The 26,409-nt window shown below is 44.7% G+C and overlaps 1 protein-coding gene across 1 annotated transcript in view; it reads left to right on the top strand.

Annotated features, from left to right (window-relative positions):
* cltca (clathrin, heavy chain a (Hc)) overlaps positions 1-26,409 on the top strand; it is a 39,823-nt gene that overhangs the window by 11,832 nt on the left and 1,582 nt on the right. The window contains exons 3-30 of the mRNA XM_076274451.1: positions 1,058-1,326; positions 1,529-1,690; positions 2,823-2,936; positions 3,390-3,563; positions 8,156-8,353; positions 8,559-8,759; positions 10,000-10,152; positions 10,303-10,425; positions 10,795-10,932; positions 11,285-11,449; positions 12,702-12,882; positions 13,072-13,235; positions 15,305-15,430; positions 16,857-16,999; positions 17,165-17,399; positions 17,980-18,102; positions 18,220-18,365; positions 18,580-18,763; positions 18,943-19,135; positions 19,336-19,493; positions 19,672-19,836; positions 20,102-20,209; positions 20,925-21,092; positions 21,370-21,519; positions 21,682-21,813; positions 21,932-22,042; positions 22,177-22,347; positions 23,511-23,732. Of these exons, the coding sequence (XP_076130566.1) occupies positions 1,058-1,326; positions 1,529-1,690; positions 2,823-2,936; positions 3,390-3,563; positions 8,156-8,353; positions 8,559-8,759; positions 10,000-10,152; positions 10,303-10,425; positions 10,795-10,932; positions 11,285-11,449; positions 12,702-12,882; positions 13,072-13,235; positions 15,305-15,430; positions 16,857-16,999; positions 17,165-17,399; positions 17,980-18,102; positions 18,220-18,365; positions 18,580-18,763; positions 18,943-19,135; positions 19,336-19,493; positions 19,672-19,836; positions 20,102-20,209; positions 20,925-21,092; positions 21,370-21,519; positions 21,682-21,813; positions 21,932-22,042; positions 22,177-22,347; positions 23,511-23,732 (4,577 nt within the window). The remainder of the gene's footprint in view (positions 1-1,057; positions 1,327-1,528; positions 1,691-2,822; positions 2,937-3,389; positions 3,564-8,155; positions 8,354-8,558; positions 8,760-9,999; positions 10,153-10,302; positions 10,426-10,794; positions 10,933-11,284; positions 11,450-12,701; positions 12,883-13,071; positions 13,236-15,304; positions 15,431-16,856; positions 17,000-17,164; positions 17,400-17,979; positions 18,103-18,219; positions 18,366-18,579; positions 18,764-18,942; positions 19,136-19,335; positions 19,494-19,671; positions 19,837-20,101; positions 20,210-20,924; positions 21,093-21,369; positions 21,520-21,681; positions 21,814-21,931; positions 22,043-22,176; positions 22,348-23,510; positions 23,733-26,409) is intronic.

Genomic DNA, 26,409 nt, shown 5'->3' with positions numbered 1-26,409 from the left:
CTACTGTAGTACGGTGGTCTGTCCCCCTCCTCCTCCCTTCCTAATCTGCATTCAGACAGGTTTAACACACACACACACACACACACACACACACACACACACACACACACATATCCTTATTGCTTGTGTGTGGCCCCATTCCTGAGGTGCTCTGCTCCAGTCTGGTCATGTGCTTGTATAGATCAGGTGATTCTGGGGTCTCAATGCTTCAGCTGGCTCATTGAAATTCTGCAGCTCACACCATCAGCCATTTATCACATTAAAAAAATGCTTAACCCATCATTGAGATTTTTATTTGGGGATGAGTGGCTATTTAATAAGGTTCTTAATTTATCCTTTGGCAATCTTGACACTAATTGTTGTGTACCATTTTAAGACATAATGTAATTTGCTCATTGAAGCAAAAAAAAATAATTAAAATTTAAAAATGGTAATCCTATAATATTGCTGACTTTCACTATTTGCATGAAGTTCAAACCAAAGGTGAGTATTGTTTCACTAGCCTGAACATGATTGGATAGAGCAGCAATATTTCTCCATTGATTAGTATGATCTGGTCTGTTTGGAACTTAGTTTATCTCTATTTGTTGCCTAAATGCACCCTGAATTCTGCATTCCTTTTAAATTTGTCACACAATTGTCTGATCACTGCCGTTTCACACCTTTAACTCTGCTCAACTGAATGCAGATGAACCTCATGAGATCGTCCTAGTTGGTTGAGAAAGAAATATATATTTCTCTCCCCCTGTGCTTTCCTTTCAGTCGTTTGCTTTTAGTTCTCTCTCCTGAGCGACTGTTTGACCTTTCTCAGTCATGGTGTGCTTGCCTGATGCGCCTGCTGCCATGGCTACCAAAATTTCAAGCTTGAGTCTCGGCAATCAAGTGGAATTTGGTGTTTTAATTTCCCTTTGCCTTCTGTGACAATTTCTGTATGAGTTTTTGCTCTAATAACCTGGCAAAGTCTGTCTCAAGCCTCTGCACCCACCACCCACATCCTTGCCAAGAAGGCCCTGAACGTGTGTTTCTGTTCCCCCTCCTCTCCCTCACCTTCCACCAGCTGCCAAAACCCTTCAGATCTTTAACATCGAGATGAAGAGCAAGATGAAGGCCCACACCATGACCGATGACGTCACCTTCTGGAAGTGGATCTCCCTCAACACCGTTGCCCTGGTGACCGACAACGCCGTCTACCATTGGAGCATGGAGGGCGACTCGCAGCCAGTCAAAGTGTTCGACCGGCACTCCAGCCTGGCCGGCTGCCAGATCATCAACTACCGCACCGATGCCAAGCAGAAATGGCTGCTTCTCATCGGCATCTCAGCCCAGGTTGGTAAAAAGCACTGATCAGAAAACGGCACTCCTCACTGTCCCGGTTTTGTCTGTATTTTGTGACACTATCCATCCATCCCACTGTATTGTATATCCTCCCAGCCTCACACACACACACACACACACACACACAAAAGCGATCTCCCATCGGTCTCTTCTACTCTTGGCCTGATGTACTTGTGTGTTTGGTGTGTTGTAGCAAAACCGTGTGGTGGGGGCCATGCAGCTGTACTCTGTGGACAGGAAGGTGTCCCAGCCCATCGAGGGCCACGCAGCCAGCTTTGCCCAGTTCAAGATGGAGGGCAATGCTGAGGAGTCTACACTCTTCTGCTTTGCCGTCAGGGGCCAGGCAGGTGGAAAGGTGGGTGACGTTACACTCTTAAGGTGATTGATACACGGGACAACCTTTTGGGCAATGTTGCCGGGCAATGTTGGTGAGCGACACTTTCCCATTGAGATTGGGCAACATTAATTTCTATCTGAACGATTTGGATACTTATGGGCAACGTTTTGAGATGATCCAGTCAGAATGCTAGCAATGGATCGCATGACCATCTGTGAGCTTCTGAAATTTTCAACAAAGATGCTGGAACGAGGAAAAAAGAGAGGCTTTTCATATATTTTTACTCCGGTAAGTTATGTTGAAACCCAAACTGGGCATTTTACCTCATCAAATCCTTAAAAAACCAACAAACATAACATCTATTTTTATGTGCTGAGGTTCTAAATAAGACATTGTTTTTTCCAGTAAAGTGCAAATGCCGTTAGCCTACCCCGGCTCCATTGAGAATAAATGGAATTTAGTTAACTAGCAGTGGTTTTGCTAACAAAGTTATCGCAAGCTATAGGGTTGTTGCCAGTTGTCTGTTGCCCTGATTAATTGCCCTGTGTCTCACCTGGTTGCCGGTTGGCGACAACGATGCACGTCAGCCTTGCCCAAAAAGTTGCCCTATGTATCATCACCTTTAGCTTTGCTTCTGATGGCAACATGCATGAATATGGTCCCTCTTGAAGGACTGGCTAGTCTATTCAAAGTGCGATTGAAAAAAGTATTAGACAGCGCAGTTAAGGAAGTAAAGAAGAAATTAAGCAGTAAGAGATGTCTGGATTCTCATAGTTCTTAGTTGTAGTAGACTTCTTATCATGAATATGGTTTGCAAGCCTCACCTTGGAGTTTTAGAACTGGTATGAAGAGCTGTGCTAACCCTAACGCTTCCTCGCGAGGCTTAATGTCAAACCTAATTCGATTCATAATAGCCTGAAATTGGCGCTTCACGGTCCGCTGAGTTGTAATTGGGGATATTTAGCTCTCACTCAGCCTTCCCACACCATTACAGGCTCGTTAGTGGAGCTGTGCTCATAGAGCCTTTCCAAAACCAGAGCCTTTCCAAAACCAGGGTTCTCTCTCTCTCACTGCTGATGCACTGATATCTCTCTCTCTCTCTCTCTCTCCCTCTCCCTCTCCCTCCTGTTGGATCTGCTCCCCCTTGCAGCTGCACATCATCGAGGTGGGCACCCCGCCCACAGGCAACCAGCCGTTTCCCAAGAAGGCAGTGGATGTGTTCTTCCCTCCAGAGGCCCAGAATGACTTCCCAGTGGCCATGCAGGTAAGAGTCCCTTCACTGATGTTTCCTCACATGGAAAAGGGCATGTTTGCCAGACAACTGCATGAGTGTTGTTATTTTCAGATGTATATGTCTTTAGAATGTTAATAAATATGCTTACTGTTGACCATGTTAGTTTTTATGATCACACAAATATAAAATATGTACCTGGGGTGTGATTGGATCAGATGCAAGTCAGTGTTTCCCATAGAATTGAATTCTATTTGTGGTGGTAGGTTTGCAGAATTAACTTGAATGCAACAGTTTTTAACACATACTATGCTATGATGCTAACCAGATTTAAGCACAATTTAGTAGAACCTGTAGAAATCATTGTGTGGTGGTCAATGTTGATATTGTGGTGGGCTGCCACAAATAAGTCAATGTATGGGAAACGCTGCAAGTTTGTCTCTGTATCTGTCTGTCTAATTGCATTTCTCTCCTCTGTGCGTGCAGATCAGCTCCAAACAGGATGTGGTTTTCCTCATCACCAAGTACGGCTACATCCACCTGTACGACCTGGAGACTGGCACCTGCATCTACATGAACCGCATCAGCGGAGAGACCATATTCGTGACCGCCCCGCACGAAGCCACCGCCGGCATCATCGGCGTCAACAGGAAAGGACAGGTACATGAGCATTGCTTGCCCTTCCCTTCCACAGCTGTTTGTGTGTGTGTGTGTGCCAGCCAGCCAGATCCCACTGATATGGTCGCCTCCATGTCTCCAGTTGTCCCTCTCTATTGCAAGTGGTAATGCGCTGTCTGTCCATGATTTTGCACTGAAAATGTGTGTCTGAATCTGCACATTGAAACACATGAGTCTGGCATCAGTCTGTGTATGAAAATACGTTGTGACCAATATGGTCTGAAAAGGCGATTAGGGTTATTAGGGGCCGTTGCCTTGGCTGCCACAGTAGTTGTAACAGGCTAATCTACAGGGCCTCGGGGGAAACTTGAGAGATGCGTGGAGCGGAGAGGTGCTTTCGGAGCCGATTACCCGAGAGGATGCTCATCACCAGCCCTGATCACAGAGGGATAAGAAAATTACCCCCTTCCTTTCTTACTGTCCCCGGGCAGCCTCTCTCTCCCTCCCTCTCTCCTCCCACTGCTATCTGTTTCTTTCTTTCAGCTCTCTCTCTCTCTCTCTCTCTCTACACTCTCTCTCTACACTCTCTCTCTACACTCTCCCACCCCTCTTGGCGCTTGCTCATTCAATGTCTTTTCCTTCCTCCCTGCCCCCCCTTCTCCCTCCCTCTCTCTCTCGCTCATGCACATGCTCTGATTCTCCTTCTCTCCCTCCTCGGTCTCTCTCAAGTGTTTCATTTCCAATCACGTTTTCAAGGTTAAGCCCCTGTAGAGGCCCTGGGCTGAGCGGTGAGCTCTAGATAATGTAGCCTAACCCCCCCCCCACCCCACCCCACTCCCACCCGATCATCATTGGGAAGCGACAGAGGCGCCACCCACTTGCAAATCCTCAGAGGTGAAAAATATTGCAGGCAAACCTGTGTGTGGGTGTGTGTGGGCCTCCATCCACTCCAAACCTACTCTATCCCCCCCCCTGTCCCCCCCGTCCGTTGTGTTGCCAGGATAACCAGATCTCGCCGGCCGTTAAATAATTTTCCAGTCAAGCCCCAGAAAGGCATCAATAATTTACACAAGGGCTGAAAGCTGATCTAGACGGCCTCAGACCTTACATGCCAGTCCCCTTACCCGGCAGACTAGAGTTACCATCACTCTAATGCACAACGTCTGTCTGGCCAAACGATATGCGTCACACTCAGGGTTTTTTTTCAGCTGTGTCTGTGTGGTTCTCGCACTCAGGTGGTTTAAGGATGTGATGGACCGGTTTATCTTTTGTTATTAGTGGTTTTGCAAAGCGACTACTGCGGATAAAGACTGCATATTGGGCCAATACACAAATGGAATATCTGTGTGTGTGTGTCTGTGTGTGTGTGTGTGTGTGTGTCTGAGTCTTTGTCGCTTGTCCATTTTCTCCTTCAAAGACTCTGCTGCCATGCTTCTTGCCTGTGAGTCATGGCGTGGGAGCAGCCAATTGGCTGCGTGTGCCACTGAGCTTGTCTTTCTGCACTCCTTGCTCTCTACTTTCCCCTCACTCTCTCCCAAGGTCCTGGAGGGGGGTGATTGAAAGAGAGAAGGAGAGAAACAAGGAGAGCTGTAGAGAGAGAGAGAGAGAGAGAGTGTGAGTCACAGAGGGAAGGAGAGAGTGTGAATTGAAGGGGGGATGGAGGCAGGTTGTAAGCTGCTGCGTTTGCGCGGCTAGTGATGCGCTGCCGTCTGGGATGACCTTGAGAGGGGGAGGGAAGAAGGGAGGAACGCTGAAGCAGAGAACTTCTCAAACGGGCTGAAAAGGAAGGCTGGAAGAGAAAGAGAAGTGGTTGCTGGAGAGAGGGAAGAAAATTGAAAAGAGAAAAAAGAATGAGTGGAAGAAATCCTAGGCCTTTTATGTATCATGTGACACCAGTGGGCGGCATTGACTGGCAGGCTTAATTCCTCTGGTGCTAGCAGGAGAGGGAGGAGCCCGGTCACTAATCTAGGCCAATCATAGACAGCGTGGGTCTCGTGCATCACAATGACCCTCTGACATCATTGTGCTCAGTGGCCTCCCCCTCCTCCTCCTCCTCCTCCTCCTCCTCCTCCTCTTCCTCCTGTGGTGCACTGTGTCGTGTGTCTCTCGACTCTGTGGTGCAGAGCCAGTGTAACTTGACACACTTGATAGTACGTTTCATCCATCAGCCTCGCATCATCCAGACTCACACGCAAACAGCCCCCAGCAAGATTTGTCTACCAAGCTTTCATTCTGGGATATGAGTAATTGTTGTGGGACTGTTCAGAGGAATATGTATTCATAAAACTTAGATAAATTGACCGTTGCTTATGTATAAATTCTTAGAATGTAGCAGGCATTGAGTGAGGATGTGTGGTTGGAATGCAATTGTTTCCTTTTATTTGCTTCTACTCTTGTTAATCTGTTTAGAGTCAAAATGGGTCAGATTTATGATTAGATGCTTCCTATACCTAGCAGAAATAGCACTCTTTATTTTTTGTAAATCATGACTTTATTTAAGGAATTAGACTGAGTATCACTCTCAATCCTAGAGCACTATGTCCAGATCGTGATTCAAGGTAACATGAATACTGAATGCTCTCGGCTGTGGCTGTAGTAGTTACTCGAAACAGAGCTGAGGTGGTGTTGTGACCTTATGCGTATTATATTTATGAGAACAGCATCTCTCTCTATGATAATCCCATCTGAGTGCAGCCTCCAGGATGGTACATGTGCGTGAGTGGAGCAGGTTGATGGCACTCGGGCCCGACCTCCCTCGCAGTGGGCTTTGACCAGTGTCAGCACCGGCCGGCACTGTGCTGTTCCACTCCGCCACTGACGTCAGGAACCCCCCCCCCCCCCCCCCCCCCCAATCTCCTCCTTTCTTTCTCTCTCACACACACACACTGCCCCTGTGTGTGTGACTGAAAGCTGATCATCACAAAGAGCTCTATTTTTGTGTGTGTGTGTGTGTGTGCGCATCCCTATACCTCTATCGGGTTCTCTATTAGCTGACCCACATTTGAGGGGGGTGGGCTTTCTTCTCTCCCCTGACAGAGAGAGACAGTGGCAGACAGAAGATACTGTGAGAGAGAGGTAGATAGATGGGGGTGGGTTGCTGAAGCGTATAAACAGCTGTGGCTGTATGACCTGGTGCCTCACTTAGCGCCGGGGCCCCCATTTCAAGCCCACAATCACTCAGTCACATGGGGGAACACACACAAAAACACTCTTGGGGAGTTGGCAGCACAGACAAAAGCACCGCTCAGTCATATACAGAACATGCAAAACACCAGCAAGTACTGCTGCAAATGTCATCGCCCGACCTGCACGTTCACATTATGGACAACCAAATATGCTTGGCACAGTCATGTAAATCATTAATCAAGCACACAATGTGTCATGTCCAATCCTATAAACAGCTGAACAGTGTGTGACAGGAAATGGCCATTCATATGTCAATTAACATAAACCACACTTGTTCGTACAAGAGTGACCAGCATCTCTGCACCCTTTGGTGATGAAAGTGAAGGTATGTTGATCATTAACTGTGAAATGTTGCTGAGCAGGTATTAAAGTGAAGCACATTTCAGTGGTTTATAGGCTGGTGTCGGTTCATGGAATGTCTTTTTTTGTCGTGCTCGGGCAGAATCAGCAGGTATGTAGCTGGAAGTGTCACAGAGGTCACAGTCATATTTAGCTGGTTTTAAAAAGTAGTGCATGACCAGGCTGATGTGCAAATGGTTAGCTCACGTGCCATCTCTGACCTCCGCTAAAGTTCTCACATCAACATTATCTTGTAGTGATGAGTGATCAGAAATCTTTGGGGTGCTTTTTTGCATCGGAGTAGCAAGGCAATGAGCAGCCTCTATATTCTACGTCCATAGTTTACAGTGGAACCATAAACTCACTCTCATCCCCATTTCACCTGACTGGTAGATCATTCACAAAGCGCCTGTTCAACCCAGGGACAAGGCTACACAGAGGAGAAGGGGACACCCTCCTGCCATGGCGTTCAATGTCCTCATGTTACAGAGGATCCTCTCCCTCTGGAGCCTCTGCTTTAGTTGGAGTCGGGGGGGGGGGGGGGGGGGGGATGTTTGTGGCTTGCAGAAAAATGAATGTAGCTGGCTTTTAATGAACTAGAAATGACTTCAGTGTTTCCTTAAACTAGAAATGACTTCAGTGTTTCCTTGTTGTTTTTAACAAGGTAAAATTAAACCAAGAGGCGGATCACGTAGAATAAGGTGGTGGGGGGGGGGGGGAGCCCCAAAAAAAGTAGAATAAGGTTTGAGACCTCTGTGCTCTCTTTTCATATGGTGGTAATTTTCACCTTATCAAATAAAACTGAGATAGAAGGCTTTATAGTATCAAGATCTATATATATTGTTTTGTTTTTAGAAGACCGAAGTGTGTCTTGGGCCAGTATATTTAGGTCTCCGTGTTTAATTTGCAAAATACAAGTAAAGCCCTTGACCATAACATATTGTGCATATTATTGTGCCATTGCTCATTACTCTGCTATGCAAAGCTATGAATAGATATGTACCAGAAAAGGTATCCTGTTGTCACAATGTCTGCATACTTTCACCCGGTTCTTTGATGGTGACCAGAGCATAACTCCATCCTTCCCCCCACGTCTGTTTGTTCTGCAGGTTCTGTCTGTGTGTGTCGAAGAGGAGAACATCATCCCCTATATCACCAACGTGCTGCAGAACCCTGACCTGGCCCTCCGCATGGCCGTCCGCAACAACCTGGCCGGCGCCGAGGAACTCTTCGCCCGCAAGTTCAACAACCTGTTTGCGGCAGGAAACTACTCTGAGGCTGCCAAGGTGGCCGCCAATGCTCCCAAGGTACGGCTGCTGGGCTCTGCTTGAAAGGGAAGCCCCCTCGCTTGAGCGATTCACGAACAAACGTTACTGGACTACCACAGAAAGAACTCTGTTTCAAGCGCATGTATTAGTTCTTCTTGGAATGTTTTCTTAGTTTTCAGCCTGTGTGTGTGTGTAATAACTCACATGGACCCCACCCATCTCCTCCCTCCGTGTCGTCCCGCAGGGTATCCTGCGCACTCCAGACACCATCCGGCGCTTCCAGAGCGTTCCGGCGCAGCCTGGCCAGACCTCGCCGCTCCTCCAGTACTTCGGGATCCTGCTGGACCAGGGCCAGCTCAACAAGTTTGAGTCCCTGGAGCTGTGCAGGCCCGTGCTGCAGCAGGGACGCAAGCAGCTGCTCGAGAAATGGCTCAAGGAGGATAAGGTGAGCCGCAGAAAGGGCCCTCTAGCCGTGTGTGTGTGTGTGTGTGCGTGTGTGTGTGTGAGAGAGTAAAGGTAGGGTGCGTGTGTGTGTGTGTGAGAGAGTAAAGGTAGGGTGTGTGTGTGTGTTTTGTATGCCGCCATCTGAGTAACGGTAGCTTTTGTGGCTGTGAATGTGGGCCTGTGCCTGTCTTGTTTCCTTTTCCGTTTCGTCATAAGCCTGTTTGTCCCTTTTTTTAGCGGTGAGGTAATCTGTTTGTTATGTGGACGCTGGGATGTTTAGTTTTTCAGAGGCTTCAGAGAAGGAAGCATTTTTCTCTCCTCATTGACTCTTCGTTTGTTCCTAGAGGATATGTTTGTCACCATGTCATCGTGAACTGGATGTGAATGTGTACACTAGATGTGCATCAGTGTGCATTTCCTCTTTTCCTGGTTATTCACATCATGTGTGTAAATGTTTCAGCTCTGATTTCCACTCAAAACCTACATTTCTTTTATCAGAGGGGCCCGTAACACATCCATTTAAAGCTCAGTTAGATCAGACACTATAGCAACATTATTACCCACATTTATTACACGGCTCTTCTCAATGCAAGTAGAATGCTCCATTGACTTGAATAGGATTTCCCAAAGTTCTAGCGGTCATTATTTTCGACTAGAGGACCTCTGAAAAAAATAATGACCGCTGTCAATGGCAACGGAGTTAGTGCTTCTAATTCAGGTCTTTCATATCACTCCGCAACTACTGGAACTTCATTCAAAAGTGAAAAGCAGACGGTTGATCAGCTGTGTTCTAAAGAATGTTTGATTCAAGTTCAGTGTGTGTTGCGAACTATTTGTTTCTCAGCAAATGCCACGATGAACAGTAACAAAAAGGCTAGGTTATGTGGGCTAAAGAGTCATATCATGGGGAGTTTATTGTTTCTTTTTGACAAGTAGCCGGTCATTAATGGGGAAAATACATCCCTTCAGGGCGGAACAAGACCCATGTCGCGGTCCGGTTTGCCCTGTCGGGATTTTCCCAATAATGACCGGCGTTCTATACATTATCCCTTACTTATCCCACAAGCAAAATTTTTTATTTATTTATTTATTTATTTATTTATGTATTTAGTTTTACTTATGTGTAAGTGATATTTCATTCCTTGTCTATGGTCAGAGCGTGTTTATGGTTAAATAGAAGTCTATTGCTGATGTGCTGCCTTTGCTGGGATCCTCATCCTTAATGCTTTGTCCCTGTACAGCTGGAGTGCTCTGAGGAGCTGGGAGACCTGGTGAAGTCTGTGGACCCCACCCTCGCCCTCAGCGTCTACCTGAGGGCCAACGTCCCCAACAAGGTCATCCAGTGCTTCGCCGAGACCGGCCAATTCCCCAAAATCGTCCTGTACGCCAAGAAGGTATGGCAACCCGTCTTCATCTTGGAAAATATAAGGCTGCAGTAAAGATGCCACTCGGGAAGTGCCCCCTTGTTACTGTGGTCTGTACTGCTGTGTGATTGACGAGTTTTGATCTCTCTCTCTCTCCCTCTCTCCCCTCTCTAATTGCAGGTTGGATATACTCCAGACTGGATCTTCCTGCTGAGGAACGTGATGCGCATCAGCCCTGAGCAGGGCCTGCAGTTTGCCCAAATGCTGGTGCAGGACGAGGAGCCCCTGGCCGACATCACACAGGTCAGAGGAGATAGAGGGAAAGAGAGACACAGGGGTGGGAGGGAGAAGGGAGACACCTTGTGGGGATTGTTGAATTTGCAGGAGTGGGATGTTGGAACGGCTGAAGTGAATGGCTATGAAGCAGATAGAAATTAGAGGAAGTGAAGGTTAACTTCATTCAGACAGGGAGATGATTTAAGAATAAACAGGAAGCTGATCTTTTCACCTTTTGAGACATTGTCACATCAAATGTGTCAACACAAGTCTATGGGACTAATTTAGATGCATATGGACATCCTTAACTATATTTTGAGACAGTATAAAGAGCCTGTGTGTTTTATTAGCTGTTAAAAGCATCTTTGAGTTGTATGGGATTCCTTTGTTCTGCAGATCGTAGATGTGTTCATGGAGTACAACCTGGTTCAGCAGTGCACTTCATTCCTACTCGATGCACTTAAGAATAACAGGCCCACTGAGGGTCCCCTGCAGACTCGCCTTCTGGAGATGAACCTGATGCACGCACCACAGGTAGCAAACGGCCCACACAATTATTAATTTAGCAGACACTGTTATCCAAAGTGACTTACTTACATATGTCAACTGTATTACAAGAGATTACATTGTCCCCGGAGCAACTTGGGGGTTAAGTGCCTTGCTCAATGGTGGAAGCCGGAAGTAAAACCCACATTTTTTCAGGCTACTGCACGCTAGCCCAGCTTCTTAACCACTACACTACCACTGCCCGTAACGGAGTGTGGTCGCTCACACACACCTGCACATGGTCATCTAGTGGTCACTCTCCCCCTGTAATGATTCCTCACCCACCTGCTTTGATTCATCCCTTTATGACGGCTTCTGTTTGCTCTTCCTCTTGTCACAGGTGGCCGACGCCATTCTGGGCAACCAGATGTTCACCCACTACGACAGGGCACACGTGGCCCAGCTGTGCGAAAAGGCCGGCCTCCTCCAGAGGGCGCTAGAGCACTACACAGACCTGTACGACATCAAGCGGGCTGTGGTCCACACACACCTACTCAACCCAGAGGTGAGCCGCACGGGACTACACCCATTCCACACCCAGTCCTCCTCCTCACTTCCTTAGTCCAGTAATCTCTCTTCCAAGTACACTCGTGCAGTGCCCGTTCAAACATGCCATTCCTGTAGAAAACCCGTAGCCCAATTACATGCCTGCAGGTAGGCCTGCTTTTAAAATAGGATGATGGGGAAAAACATCATTCCAGTTAAGCATTTAATAATGAATACTGAATATTATATTATAATATATTAGCCTATAATTAATGTGCAGTAAGCAGAATTTAGGCATGGCTAAATGTGACTTTTTTTTTACTGACCAAAATGACCTAAGCTTAACAGCTGTTTTGAGTTAAGGCTATATGTTTATTTTTAAGCCTATTGAATAACTTAATGATATTGAAGTCAAACCATTTTGTAGAAAGATGCATCATGAGATTTGCAACGATGTGACTCTTTGGTAGCATAAGTGGCATGTCGCTTTGTCTGCCACTCGTTGTCTAGCTGTGTGACATTCTGAAACGTCCTTAAATTCGGGACCATTAGCCTATCGTGTGTTTCAACTTGGGACCTTGCAGTCGAAATTGTCGTTTGTTTATTCAAAGTCTCAAGTCCAAATTAGCCTGGGCTATTCGAAGTGTCAGTTTAGTGCACATCATTTTTACGCTTTACGTTTTGAATAGCCACTGCATACCCGTGTTTGTTTAGCGTGTTGTTGTAAAATCCGCGGAATCATTTTATGCAAGCAAACTGCCTACATGGAGTCTTTATTGTTGATGTCAGACATGATAATCATACAAAAACGTCTTGCATCTTGACCCGTGCTGTGCCCTGATTCAGTGCTGACCATCGGTTCGAGAGATATGTAAATAACACACACACTGTACACAGACAGACAGACGTTCCTGTCATTTAAAGATAGATAGAGGAGATCCCAGCACAGCACAGTCTAAGCTAGAGTTAAGTTCATAATACCCAGGGCAACTTTTTGTTGCTGGGTACTGTTCTTTAGAATTGTTTCTTTTATCATCAGTCAGCACATTTTCTTGATCATTCAATCAGGAAGTGGTTATGTGGTTGCCCAACAACATTGCTCAAAATGTTTCCCATGAATCATTCTCTTAACGGCATTGCTTCAGATTAGAACATTTACATTTATGATACATTTACGTACTGACTTAAAAAATGTACAGATATTTCTTATCTTTACAATTATGACTGCTACCTCATGAATGGTCTAATGTGTGTGTGTGTTTGTGCATCAGTGGCTGGTGAACTTCTTTGGCTCACTGTCGGTGGAGGACTCTCTGGAGTGCCTGAGGGCCATGCTGTCAGCCAATATCCGCCAGAACCTGCAGATCTGCGTGCAGGTGGCCTCGAAGTACCATGAGCAGCTCTCCACCCAGAGCCTCACCGAGCTCTTCGAGTCCTTCAAGAGCTTCGAGGGTAGGAGTTTGACACTCTCCTGTCATTATTGTTGCCCCTTTTCATCCTTGACCTTGACTCGTTAACAGAATGAATTAAGGTTAAACCCTTAGTCTGAGTCGAGCTGCAGGTGAATGTTGATGTGTATGTAGACACACACACAGCAGCAGCAGCAGCACCTGTAGTGATGCGGTTGATATTGTGTTGCAGGTCTCTTCTATTTCCTGGGATCCATTGTGAACTTCAGTCAGGACCCCGAAGTGCACTTCAAGTACATCCAGGCTGCCTGCAAGACCGGCCAGATCAAAGAGGTGGAACGTATCTGCAGGGAGAGCAACTGCTATGACCCTGAGCGTGTCAAGAACTTCCTCAAGGTACTGGGAATGAAGGAGTGTATAGCTCAGCAATCATGATGTTTTTAAACATGATTAATGTAGTGACTCATTCTTACTCTCCTCTGTGGTTACTTTCTACACACTGTCACTTCAAATAGGTTGTGGTCTTCAATTGGTCATTTTTGTATACTGTGAGAATATAGTTTTGTTGTTGGGACCAGTTACTCTTCTAGCTGTCAAGTCTTTCTTATTAGAGTTGTGCTTATTTAAAAAATTGGATTCAAGCTTATTTTTTATAACATTTTGTTTTGAAATGGATACTTTAGGGCAAGGGAGGCTTTGTATTTTCTACAATTATTTCCTCATGTAATCGGCCAAGGCAGGTCCTTGAAAGTTAAAAGGATAAAGAGATTTTTGTTTGTGGTTGGTCTTTCTTTTTTACATGACTGAAAAAGTGTCCTTGTAGTTTGGTGTCCTCTTGCTAATTGGTAGTAGACGTTTACAGTGCCTCAAAATATTTGTCCTGATGGCGGTTGTTATCTTTTGTGCTTTTCCCTGTGTCTTTGGAATGGGCAGGACATGAACCAGGTAAATCTCTCCCAAGTACAGGACTCCCACTTCCCCTTTTTTTTCTGTTTGCTTTTCTTTCTCTTTTTTTCCTCCCTTTGTTTTTCTTTGGTCATCCCACCCTGGCTCTGCAACACCAGTGTTGGGAGATTTGTTTATTTTGTGACTGTACAAAGTCATCTGCTCCACTTTTTGGGTGCCGGTCATTTTGCTTAGTGCTGGTGGCGTGACTCAGGCGGTTGAGCGAGCCTATCGGTAGACCAGTGGCCAGTTTGTACATTTGTGCCAGTGTGTTGGTGTTTTTTTTTTTTTTGTGTGTGTGTTTGGCTGTGGTTAGTCAATGGAGACCCTGTTTCCTCCCCCTTTTCTCTTACCAAAAAGAAATGGAAGTCAGAGATCGAGAGGTTACCCCCTGGCGACCAGGCTCATGGTCAGAATTTTTCAGAATTGATGCCACTATTGTGGTTTGTTCGTTCCTCATATAGGGGTTTGGCTGTTTTTGATTTGTTTTTAAAGAGCAGAGGACTGAGTTTTTTGGAGATGTCGGAGCCAGTAGGCTTTGTTGCGCCTTTTTGACTAGATGAGACTGTTCAGTTACTGGTCTGGGACTAAAGGAAATGCTTTTATTACTTAGACTCTGAAGTATTTTAGAATTTCCTTTGTTTCGTCATTAACCAAATTCTGAAACTTGACCCAGAGCCTGCTTGCTTGTTCAGAACTGCACAGTTTGTTCCTGTTTGGTGTATTGATCATAGGCGCTGAAGGCCAGTGGAATACATCTCAGGGTTTTCAGACATGTTTTGTCTCCCTTGCGAGAACCTGCACTTTGTTCTGGAGTTGATGTTTTTCACTGCGTACTTGAGACTTAATGGGAGGTTATGCCTGCATTGAGTGTGCTTTCAGTCAACACAGTTCTCATAGGCAATTGAAGTTGTGCAGGAGATCCAGTAAGAGTGTGTGGCAGTGATGGTGAACAGCCAGCAGGGGGAGCTAGCAGACTTTTCTAACAGCCAGACACCTTAGGCGGCTTTGTGATTTAAATGAATACGTATGGGGAGATATTTTTATTTTTTTATTTTTAATGCATATGAGCACTGGACCCATCCTCTAACCTCTCGAAATGTGACTCATTCCATTTACTGTAGTTGAGATTTTTGTTTTATTCTCAGTATTGTTGTTGTTGTGGTTGTTTCCTTGGTATTGGTCTCATTATGAATCACTCCCGCAGGGCCGGTGCAATTAGAAAATGATACCCCTGTTTCATTTTCAGTGATTCTGATTATCATTATTTATAGCCTTGCACTCCTAGACACATGGTCTCTGCTAGATTACAGTCCAGTCTGCCTGCTTAGTAGGTATTAGGTCTGGGCAATAATTCTGGTTAAGAACACCTCTAGATTGTGTTGTCATATTTAAGCTGAATTGCCTGTTGCTAGTTGAGGCAGCTTGGACTGTAGTTTCTGTGGAGATGTCTGTTGTTGCTGTTCCGTTGGTTCTTCCTGTGATGTTGACACTCTGTCCTTCCTGTCTTCGATGGATAGGAAGCCAAACTGACAGACCAGCTGCCGCTCATCATCGTGTGCGACCGCTTCGACTTTGTGCACGACTTGGTCCTCTACTTGTACCGCAACAACCTGCAGAAGTACATTGAGATCTACGTCCAGAAGGTGGGTGAATGAAGTTCAGACAGATTGCCAAGAGTTAATATAGTCTGTAGTGAACAGGCTTGGAATTTCACCATTCTGGGGGCAAGGCCACTTGGCCTTCAGTTGGGCATATTTGGTGGGGGGCACAAAGGCCACATGTCAGGGCACCAAGGCCAAAGTTAACTATACAGTAGTAGGCTATAAAAATGATCAAAGTTGTATTTAGCCTATTCACTGCAGTAGACCTGCATCACTGTATGAAACATTACAAAAACATGAAACATGACATATTACATAGAACTGTAAATCATCTGATCATCTAATAAAAACAGATATCTAGGCTATATATAAAATGTATTTTATATTTGGCCTGCTATGAAATCATGTATTGAACAATTTAAATGTAGCACAGCTCAGCTTTAAGAAACTCAAATAGCCTAGATGCATGCTTAGCATTTTGTGATCATTAAGGCTACTTTCACAAACTCTTAGTCAGCTGTCCTCTGATTTACCAATATCTAGGCGATATTTGTAACATTTATTTTGTATTTGGCCCGTTATGAAATCATGTGGAACAATTTAAACACATTGTAAAACTTAAAGCCCAAATTTGGAGACATCCATGCATGTCGAAATTTACTGCAAATTCAAAACTGGATTACTCTGGAACGGCTAACTGTACAGGGGACTGCTTTACACCTTTGTGTTCGGTAAGGTCTGCTGTTTATTCTGATATGTGGTTTGTCATGTGTTAAAAGAAGGGTTCGTGAAGTATTCCACCGAGATGAATGGGTAGGGAGATCATGGACGCAAAACCTTCAGTAGAATGTATGATTAAATTGAATTATATTATTTACTTTTCTCGCGAACCGTTTAACACAGCAATTATCGGCTAACATCGTTTAAAAGCTGAGAAAAAGCTCTTTCATGTGATAACTTGTGATGTCTGTGTGATGAATAGGCTACTTCGCGAGTAGTTCAACTGAGAAGAATGGGTGAATTTGGACGCACTTTCTTGCGCTGTCACTTTCTCCACTGCGTAAAAGACTAAATTAATTTGCGCTGTGAAAGCTAAGATTATTTTGACAGGCCACAGGCTAAATAAAAATCGCTATTAGTAGGACAAAGCAGAATGTTGAAAGAAGGGGGCACCAAGGCCACCGTGGCCTGTAAACCTATGATTTTCAAAGGGGCTTCACGGCCAACGCAAGGGGCTACGACGGCCATGGCCGTCGTGGCCGCCGTGAAATTCCTACCCTGGTAGTGAACCATACCAATACAGTTGTTTATTAGCTGGGATTTAGTTTCCAGCAATATTATATACTTATGCAGTTTGTATGTTTTTTGGTTTTTGGTAGCTGAATTGCCAAAGCTATTCATAATAATTGTTGAAATTAACATTTAAATGATGCCTGCCTAATAGTGCCTATGTTCAAACATTTTGTAGGTGAACCCCAGCCGTCTGCCGGTGGTGATTGGTGGCCTGCTGGATGTGGACTGCTCCGAGGATGTGATAAAGAACCTGATCCTGGTGGTCCGGGGCCAGTTCTCTACCGATGAGCTGGTGGCAGAGGTGGAGAAGAGGAACAGGTACACCCCTATTCACAACCATACTGTGAAACTTATGCAACACTGGAGCTACCAGCGTTTTACCAGGCCTGCCGGGTTTTTTATTTATGTAAACAATACAAAAGATTGTCTGTGAGGATCATTCTCTGATTATTTTCTCACACCTGTTGCCCGTTTTGCTGGCAGACTGAAGCTCCTCTTGCCCTGGCTGGAGGCTCGTATCCATGAGGGCTGTGAGGAGCCAGCCACACACAACGCCCTGGCTAAGATCTACATCGACAGCAACAACAACCCGGAGCGCTTCCTGCGGGAGAACCCTTACTATGACAGCCGCGTGGTGGGCAAGTACTGCGAGAAGAGGGACCCCCATCTGGCCTGTGTGGCCTATGAGAGAGGACAGTGCGACCAGGAGCTCATTAACGTCAGTACCACCTTTCATTTGCAGTATTACACTTGACACGATCAACGTTTACATGGACACTTCTATTCCGATTAGAAACTAAATAACGGCTCAATCGAAATTAAAATTCTGATTGGATCAGGAATTTTCATTCCGATTGAGATGTTTATATGACAATTTTTATCGGAATGAAAGAGGTGGTGTAGTCCACTCCTATTCTGAATGAACAGCCATGTATACAGTCATTCGGATTGACTGCTGTATCTTCTCAAGGAAAAGTAGGCAACAACAGCTATTCTGATCAAAGATTCTAAAACGAATTCTGATCGGAATAGAACGTACCCCATGTAAACAGACGGCACACATTTTTCAATCGGAATAGTTTAATCGGAATGACAAGAACTGTCCATGTAAACCCAGCTACTGATACACTAATGTAATGTAATATAAAATATGTCTTGGTCTTTATTCATACTGCTGTTACCATATTTTCCTCTTTGTCCTTTAGTGCCTCATCGTACTGAAGAACTTGCCCTAACTGTCAGCTGGTCTATTCCACTCATGCCTTAGATATTATGTTAATGTCTGCGTTTTCCTGCAGGTCTGCAATGAGAACTCCCTCTTCAAGAGTCTGTCCCGTTACCTGGTCCGCAGGAAGGACCCTGAGCTCTGGGCCAGCGTTCTGCTTGAGACCAACCCGTACAGGAGACCCCTCATTGACCAGGTCTGCACAACACCTCACATGTTGAACAAGTAAAACATAGACAGTTCACTCTCTTGAAACATTGGTCCTGTAGTTGCTTTATGTCACTGATTCCTTATTGATGTTGTCGCTTTGTAGGTGGTGCAGACGGCTCTCTCTGAGACCCAGGACCCCGAGGAGGTGTCCGTCACAGTCAAGGCCTTCATGACCGCCGACCTGCCCAACGAACTCATTGAACTCCTGGAGAAGATTGTGTTGGACAACTCTGTATTCAGTGAACACAGGTAGAGACTCCTATAAACTGACACGTGATTACTATTCATTGCCGGTTTGGTCCCCACTTGATTGTTTTTGAAAGACCATTGTATACATTTCAAGTCCTCAACAAATACAAATGTATTGTATTCCAAAGCAGCTGTAGTTTGTGATTGACATGGCATAGTATAAGTAAACCTGCTGAACCTGAGTGAAAAAAAATCAACTTTTTTTTGTTCTCAGAAACCTTCAGAATCTGTTGATCCTGACAGCCATCAAAGCAGACCGCACCCGTGTCATGGAGTACATCAACCGCCTGGACAACTACGACGCCCCTGACATCGCTAACATCGCCATCAGCAACGAGCTCTTTGAGGAGGCCTTCGCCATCTTCAAGAAGTTTGACGTCAACACCTCTGCCGTGCAGGTGCATTAAGATCACAACACGGTGCACAAGGCTATGGGAGGCTTGTCTTATTTACAGCCTAAATTATTACCCATTATTCTGGTATTTTGAGTGTTAAAGAGTTTTTTAAAGGCTGAAAAGTATTGACTTTTCCTAAGCCGGATTTTTCAGTTTGGTAAATCAACGTTCTTGGTCCTCAGGTCCTGATTGAGCACATTGGTAACCTGGACCGGGCGTACGAGTTTGCTGAGCGCTGCAATGAGCCGGCTGTGTGGAGCCAGCTGGCCAAAGCCCAGCTCCAGAAGGGCCTGGTGAAGGAGGCCATCGACTCCTACATCAAGGCCGACGACCCCTCCGCCTACATGGAGGTGGTCCAGGCCGCAGACAAGAGCGGTAAGCAAGGGGGCCTCTTGGCGCTTCAGGTCCGCTATGTATGTTATTCTAAGGAAAGGTTGTTTTGGTAAATGGCTACCTATATATCTCATTTGCAAATACCCGTTACTGTCAGTGTAGTGCAGTGTTATCAGTTGAAATAATTTGTCTAATTTCTGCGAGGGATTTGTCTAACCGGTGCTGTTTGAACTTGTGTTTAGGTAACTGGGAGGACCTAGTGAAGTTCCTGCAGATGGCCCGTAAGAAGGCTCGCGAGTCCTACGTGGAGACAGAACTCATCTTTGCCCTGGCTAAGACCAACCGGCTGGCTGAGTTGGAGGAGTTCATCAATGGACCAAACAATGCCCACATCCAACAGGTGTGTGTTTAGTCATGGTTGTGAATGGGAAGCATGACTGCAGTGCAGTGCTAAATGTAGGGTAGAAGTGCAATTGCATTTGCCCTTTTCTTTATGTGCTACTCCATTTCTTGTATCTGAATTGTTATTTGACTAGAGGTTGGGAATGATTTGTATGTGTGTGTTTTTTCTTCTTTAGGTTGGCGACCGTTGTTATGATGAGAAGATGTACGACGCTGCAAAGCTGTTGTACAACAACGTGTCCAACTTTGGGCGTCTGGCCTCCACCCTGGTGCACCTAGGAGAGTACCAGGCAGCCGTGGACGGAGCCCGCAAGGCCAACAGCACACGCACCTGGAAGGAGGTGAGTGGAGCAGACCCCCACCTGCCCAACTGAGACAGTCGTGTCTTACGGGCATTCTGTTCAGCTGGATTTGCTATATTTTAGATAAGTCAGTTTTACTGGTAATGATCTAGGTTTCATGCTCTGGATGAAATTAATCCTTTGTTGGGTTTGATGCAGTGTTTTGATGTTTTGCTGGTCAATGTGATTGTAATGGGAATTTTTGAGTTGAAGTTTCAGAAATGTTTTTTTTTTTTTAAATGTAACCCTGTGTGTTGTGTGTTAGGTGTGCTTTGCCTGTGTGGATGGGAAGGAGTTCCGGCTGGCCCAGATGTGTGGCCTCCACATCGTGGTCCATGCAGATGAGCTGGAGGAGCTGATCAATTATTATCAGGTACAGTGCTGTTCTAAAACTTTAATACATACATACATCACCCTCAAGCACATTGGACTTTCTTAATTTAATTTATATAGTGTATTTAGTTTTGTTAGTTTTCTTATCTTTCTTATCTTCTACTGTCTTTATTGTCCTCAGAGATTAGTTATATGTTTATACTTATGTTTACCATTTCTGCTGTAAGTGCATGTTGTGTGTGATGTCTGTATGCTACTGAGACCCTTGGTTTTCACCTTGAGGATCAATAAAGTATCTATCTATCTATCTACGTGCATGAATACATTTTCAAAGTGCTTATATGACAGTATACTGAACATAATATGAGCATTTTTATTTGCTGTTTATATTATCTGTCTTAGATATTGGTAATTAATATGATGTTAGATTATTTTATTGGAAGTGTAATCATTAGTTAGTGTTATTAATTACTTGTTAATTACTGGGCAATGTCTGTATTTAATTCCAGACCCTGGCTCTGCTTTCCAAAAGCACACAAAATAAGACCCGAGCATTCCTTTCAACGTGTTCATTCTGATGCATGTTTTCCTGCTAAAAAACAACCCTAGTGCCAGCCACAGTTTTTTTTTTTTTTTGCCTTGCCTTGCCTTGTGTTTAGAGCTGCGCTCTGTTAGAGGCCTAAACAAGGCCCTGTGCGTTTTGATTGAGCATTGTAGTGGTTGCAAAACTAACCTCAGCTCGTGTGTGTGTGTAGGATCGCGGGTACTTTGAGGAGTTGATCACCATGCTGGAGTCGGCCCTGGGCCTGGAGCGTGCACACATGGGCATGTTTACAGAGCTGGCCATCCTCTACTCCAAATTCAAGCCGCAGAAGATGAGGGAACACCTGGAGCTCTTCTGGTCCAGAGTCAACATTCCAAAGGTAGAGGGAACCAAACGACTTGGCAGCGTGGTTACAACAACAGTGGAACTTCAAAAAATAAAAAATCAAAAAATTACAAGGCCACCCATGGCTTTAAGTCTTGGCAGTGACAGACTGATAACTTCCATATTATATTTCAACCGTCAAGTTTAATTCACTTAAATGTCTTTTAATGTTAACAATTATAAGTGACAGCGAAGATAACAATTCATGAACAAATGAACATGCAAGTGTATTTTTGTAGAGCTAACTGAGACTTCCGTGTCTTCCTGGTCAGGTTCTGAGGGCTGCGGAGCAGGCCCACCTCTGGGCAGAGCTGGTCTTCCTGTACGACAAGTACGAGGAGTACGACAACGCCATCCTCACCATGATGAGCCACCCCACAGACGCCTGGAAAGAGGGCCAGTTCAAAGACATCGTCACCAAGGTAACGGGACCGCTCTGTGTGATGGCTCGCAACTGCTGACCACATGACCGTGTTGGGAATGCTATTGTATAATCAGCATAATAAACATATGTTGGAATCAACAGTGTATAAATAAATCAACTATGTATAATACATAGTTTTTGTTCTTTGTTTTTGTTCCAGGTGGCCAATGTTGAGCTTTACTACAAAGCAGTTCAGTTCTACTTGGAGTTTAAGCCTTTGTTACTGAATGACCTGCTCATTGTGCTGTCCCCGAGACTGGACCACTCCCGAGCTGTCAACTTCTTCAGCAAGGTGAGCAGTGTAGTCATCACGTCCAGCCATGATGTAGTTTCTCCTAATAACCGATGTCACGTTGCACATCACTGCACTCCTCAGAACACTCAAAGCCCTTTCTCTCCTCTCTTTACAGGTGAAGCAGCTGCCTCTGGTCAAACCATACCTGAGGTCAGTACAGAACCACAACAACAAATCTGTCAATGAAGCACTCAACAACCTCTTCATCACTGAGGAAGATTACCAGGTAATATGCCTGTGTGTGTGAGTAAAAGCTATAATAATGTTCTATGATGGAGAAAATGTTAAGTCAGACATGTAGTTGCTCTGTTCTAAATGACCAACATATTTTTTCCTTCTTCCTCCCATTCATTCCTTCAGGCTCTGAGGACGTCCATAGACGCCTACGACAACTTTGACAACATCTCACTGGCCCAGCGGCTGGAGAAGCACGAGCTGATCGAGTTCAGGAGAATCGCTGCCTACCTCTTTAAGGGCAACAACCGCTGGAAACAGAGTGTGGAGCTCTGCAAGAAAGACAAACTCTACAAGGTGGGGGACTTTCAAGAGGAGGATGTACCAGTGATATGTGTATTTTTTTAGGAACACTTTAGTCTTGTCTGGTGAAAAATGTATGTTAATAACAAGTAAATACATGATCTGTATATTTTGCCCAAAATAATTTTTCCATTCTGAGTTGACTGCTTTTATCAGTGTTATCAGTCAGGTTCATTGTTAAGTTTTGTTAAAGGGACACCAGGCAACGTTTTCGTGTTAATTAATCATCGTAGGCAGTGGTAGTGTAGTGGTTAAGGAGCTGGGCTAGCGTGCAGTAGCCTGAAAGTTGTCGGTTCAATTCCCAGCTTCCTCCATTGTGCCCTTGAGCAAGGCACTTAACCCCAAGTTGCTCCGGGGACAATGTGATCCCTTGTAATATAGCTGACATATGTAAGTCACTTTGGTCAAGAAGTGTCTGCTAAATGTAATGTAATGTAATCTTCGTAAGTTGGTATATGGTTAAATGACTCATTACGGGGCAAATGAAGGCTCTCTCGCCCGCCCCTACTGCCTGTAGGAAGAATATCCCACTTGCAAGTTCGGTGTATCCTACCCGCCGACCTTCACTCTCACAAAGTTTCAGACATCGCGAGAAGCAGATTTTCATCCTGCATCCCCAGCACAGAGGCAGGCTAACGAAACGCTAGCGATTGTTGCAAACGTGTGTATAATTGACGGAAGATGCAAAGAAAAGGAAAAAAGGCAAAAGAAAAGGAAAAAAGGGAAAGAAACGGAAAAAAGGCATCAGGCTTGCCTGGTATCCCTTTAACTCACAGATTTTAAGTCAAAAGGTCATTAGCCTGTAACAAATGTATATGTAGCTCAGTAGACTCAGTAATAGCTTAACCCATTCGCACTGGATGCTGCCTAGCGCAACATTGACCCTCCCGCTGGATGCTGCGTAGCGCAGCATGCTTTTTATTTCATGTTTCTAGGTGCTACAGAGGCTTAGATATTACATTTTGGTAGACATTGACAATTTTTTGTATGTTTTCAGAAAACCCTCAGGAAATAAGGTTATTTAGTCTAGAATGCGATAGGATTCTATAGGCGTTTTTAGCAGGCATTTTAGGAGTAAATGGGTTAATGTGGTTTGGTCAGTCAGTGACCTCTGTGTGTGTGTGTGTGTGTGTGTGTTTTATTGGGTGTCCCTTCAGGATGCGATGCAGTACGCGTCCGAGTCCAAGGACATTGAGCTGGCAGAGGAGCTGCTGCAGTGGTTCCTGGAGGAGGACAAGAAGGAGTGCTTTGCCGCCTGCCTCTTCTCCTGCTACGACCTCCTACGGCCCGACGTGGTGCTGGAGACCGCCTGGAGGCACAACATCATGGACTTCTCTATGCCCTACTTCATCCAGGTCATGAGGGAATACCTCTCCAAGGTATGGATGCAATTCTGTCCTCACACACCATGCAGTCAAAGTTTAAATCAGTAAAGGCTTTAGCATACAGAGCGGTGCCTTCAAATTTAATATGGTTAGATTATATAGGGTTGAAATATTTGTTTTTATTATTATTATTATTATTATTATTATTATTATTAAGTTCAAGTTGCTATTCTTTTTAGCAGTTATGTCTTTCTCTCAGAAAAATTATCAGATGTACCAGTTTAAAGTACTTTTAAAATTCCCTTTCAGGTCGATTTCGTAATGGAAAAGGTGAAAACCGCAACCCCTGTTGTTCTGTCTTGCATTTGATTTGATTGATTTTAATTGAGAGGATTGAACTCGAGCAATTTGCATGGTTTTTGTTTTGTTTGCCTATTTTAATGTCACACTGCCGAAACTGCCAGTATTCTCTCCTAAACCTATCCTAATTTAGATTTAGACTGCAATAGAATAGCAGCCATGTTGCCTGGATGGTCCATAGAACACTAATAAGACGCCCAAACCAGCAGAAGGAATTGTGGTAGACCCAGTCACAATGGAGCTCTGTCTCCCTCTCAAAGCCATTAGCCCTATTTCTTTTTGGCCTTCTCTTTTTATGTGGGGTCATTTTCCAAATTACTGTATTGATGGCTTCAGTATTAAGAAGGTCTCGGCACAGTTTGATCCTTTTAGAAAGATAGTGGGTGGCATATACTGGACAGTCAGGCCTGTTATACATACAGGTATATCATTTGTAGTAGATGTATTGTGCAGAAAGTGTTAGCAGATTTGTAAAATACATGGCACATCACAGGTGAAGTTCATGAGGTACTTTTTTGAACAGATTTAACTCTTGTCAAGGTTAATGGTCTGTTTGGTCAATATCAATTTTCTCTCAGTTCTCATTCTGTCCTCACCCCACAACACAGCACACAAGTTGCAGACTGCATGTGCCCATAGCATTACATGCCAGTGGAAGGACGTGTAGAGAATTAGACAAGGTTTAGTGGAGAGTGTGTCTCTCCCTGTGTGGATAGTGAGGTGTTTATTGCTCTTTAGTAGTAGTGTTATGTACTGATAAAGCATTGCTCATTGAAAAGTGAAGGCCCTTAGAAAACTGAGACATGGATGTTGAAGTTATTTTCTGAGGATTTGCATTCATACTCAAACCATTGCCTAAGAAATGTATGTGTGTCTTTCTGTCTGTCTGTGTCTGTGAGAGAGAGGGCGTTAGGGGGATTTTTATAAATGCACAACAACATGGAAATAATTTTGGTGTGAAGGAACAGCTAACAACATAACTGCACCTTGACGATCGTGTGGCTTGGCATTTCAACACGCATGTTGTTCCACTCGCACCCTCCCCTCCCATGCCAGCATCTCTTGCACTGAGAGGACTGGAGCTGTGGCAGCTGCATTTGGGCTCGTTCGGAAAGCCCAGACTGGCTGGAGCAACCAACCAGCACCCCCCCCACCCCCTCTCCTTTCTTGGTCTTTATACTGACCTCTCTCTCTCTCTCTCTCTCTCTCTCTTCCTCTCTCTCTCTCTCTCTCTTCCTCCCTCTCTCTCTCTCTCTCTCTCTCTCTCTCTCTCTCTCTCTCTCTCTGAATGTTAACACGACTAAGCATGTCATTTCAAGTTGTCTTGTCTCAATACGCGGTCTTATTTGTTTGGGGAAAGTCCCGAAATGAAGTGGGAAATTACAGGAAGGCATAAATAGGCATTCATGTATTTCCTTTAACAAGACTAACTCCTTGATTGATGTAGTGAACTGAACCCACTTTCTGCAGATAGATGATTTGGCGTGGCAGACAGGGGAGGACGATATGCAGGTGAAAAGCTGCAGTAAAGATCAACATGTTCTGACAAATTGAGGTGATTTACAAACTTGAAGGCCTAGCTTAGAAAAAAAACTAAATACAGATTTTCGCTAGTTCTTACCTCTTGAAATTCAATTAATTGGCTGAGGCACATTTGCTGGGTTTCCAAGCTTAATTTGTATTCTTTTTTTTTCTGAGCTATCCCTTTGAGGCTTAATGAAACTACTGGGCACATTGTCAGTTACATGGCATTTCTTTCACGTTGCAATTTACCTGCAGCGTAATGTGAATTTCAGTCCAGAGTTCATGGCAAACAATAACGGCCGCACCTGCACAGACATAAAATTGAGCATATAAGCCCACTGGCACTTTTTTAATTTGCTATGCGCTGCACACCTTTGCCCTGAGCGTTCAAATGACTTAAGTTCTCTATCTTGTAGACAAAAGGGGGAAAAAATGGTGGGATCCTGGACGATGGTCTTTACTGGCTCTGTATGTTATGTGACTGTACATTCCTACAATAGGTAACCATGGGAACGGAAATTGGCATTCCATCTCGGCTGTAGTGTCAAAAGCAGTAAACCAGCTGCCAACTATGTCAAACTATTCAAAAACAAAGATTAATCATTAGTGCAGAGAACATAAATGGACTGGAATGGGATTTGTAATTGACTTGAAAGTGCACTAGGCTCTAGGTAGGCACCAAAATGTCTGGATAATTTCCCTCCTTTACTGGTGATCTTGGCAATGATGCATCACAGGCAAGAATCAAACTGTAAAATACTTCACCTCACTCGCGTTGCTTGCTTTTGTCCCACCAATCAAATTACAGGTTTAAATTTGCTCTGCGCAACGGAGGAACACCAGTGAT

Source organism: Alosa pseudoharengus, unplaced genomic scaffold (genome assembly GCF_046254945.1).
Source record: "Alosa pseudoharengus isolate Yale_2024_CS ecotype anadromous, Long Island Sound unplaced genomic scaffold, YU_APseudo_1.1 YU_APseudo_1.1_scf_8, whole genome shotgun sequence".
NCBI classification, from domain to species: domain Eukaryota; kingdom Metazoa; phylum Chordata; class Actinopteri; order Clupeiformes; family Clupeidae; genus Alosa; species Alosa pseudoharengus.
The sequence above is the reverse complement of the archived record's forward strand: the minus strand, read 5'-3'. Positions and strand labels throughout refer to the sequence as shown.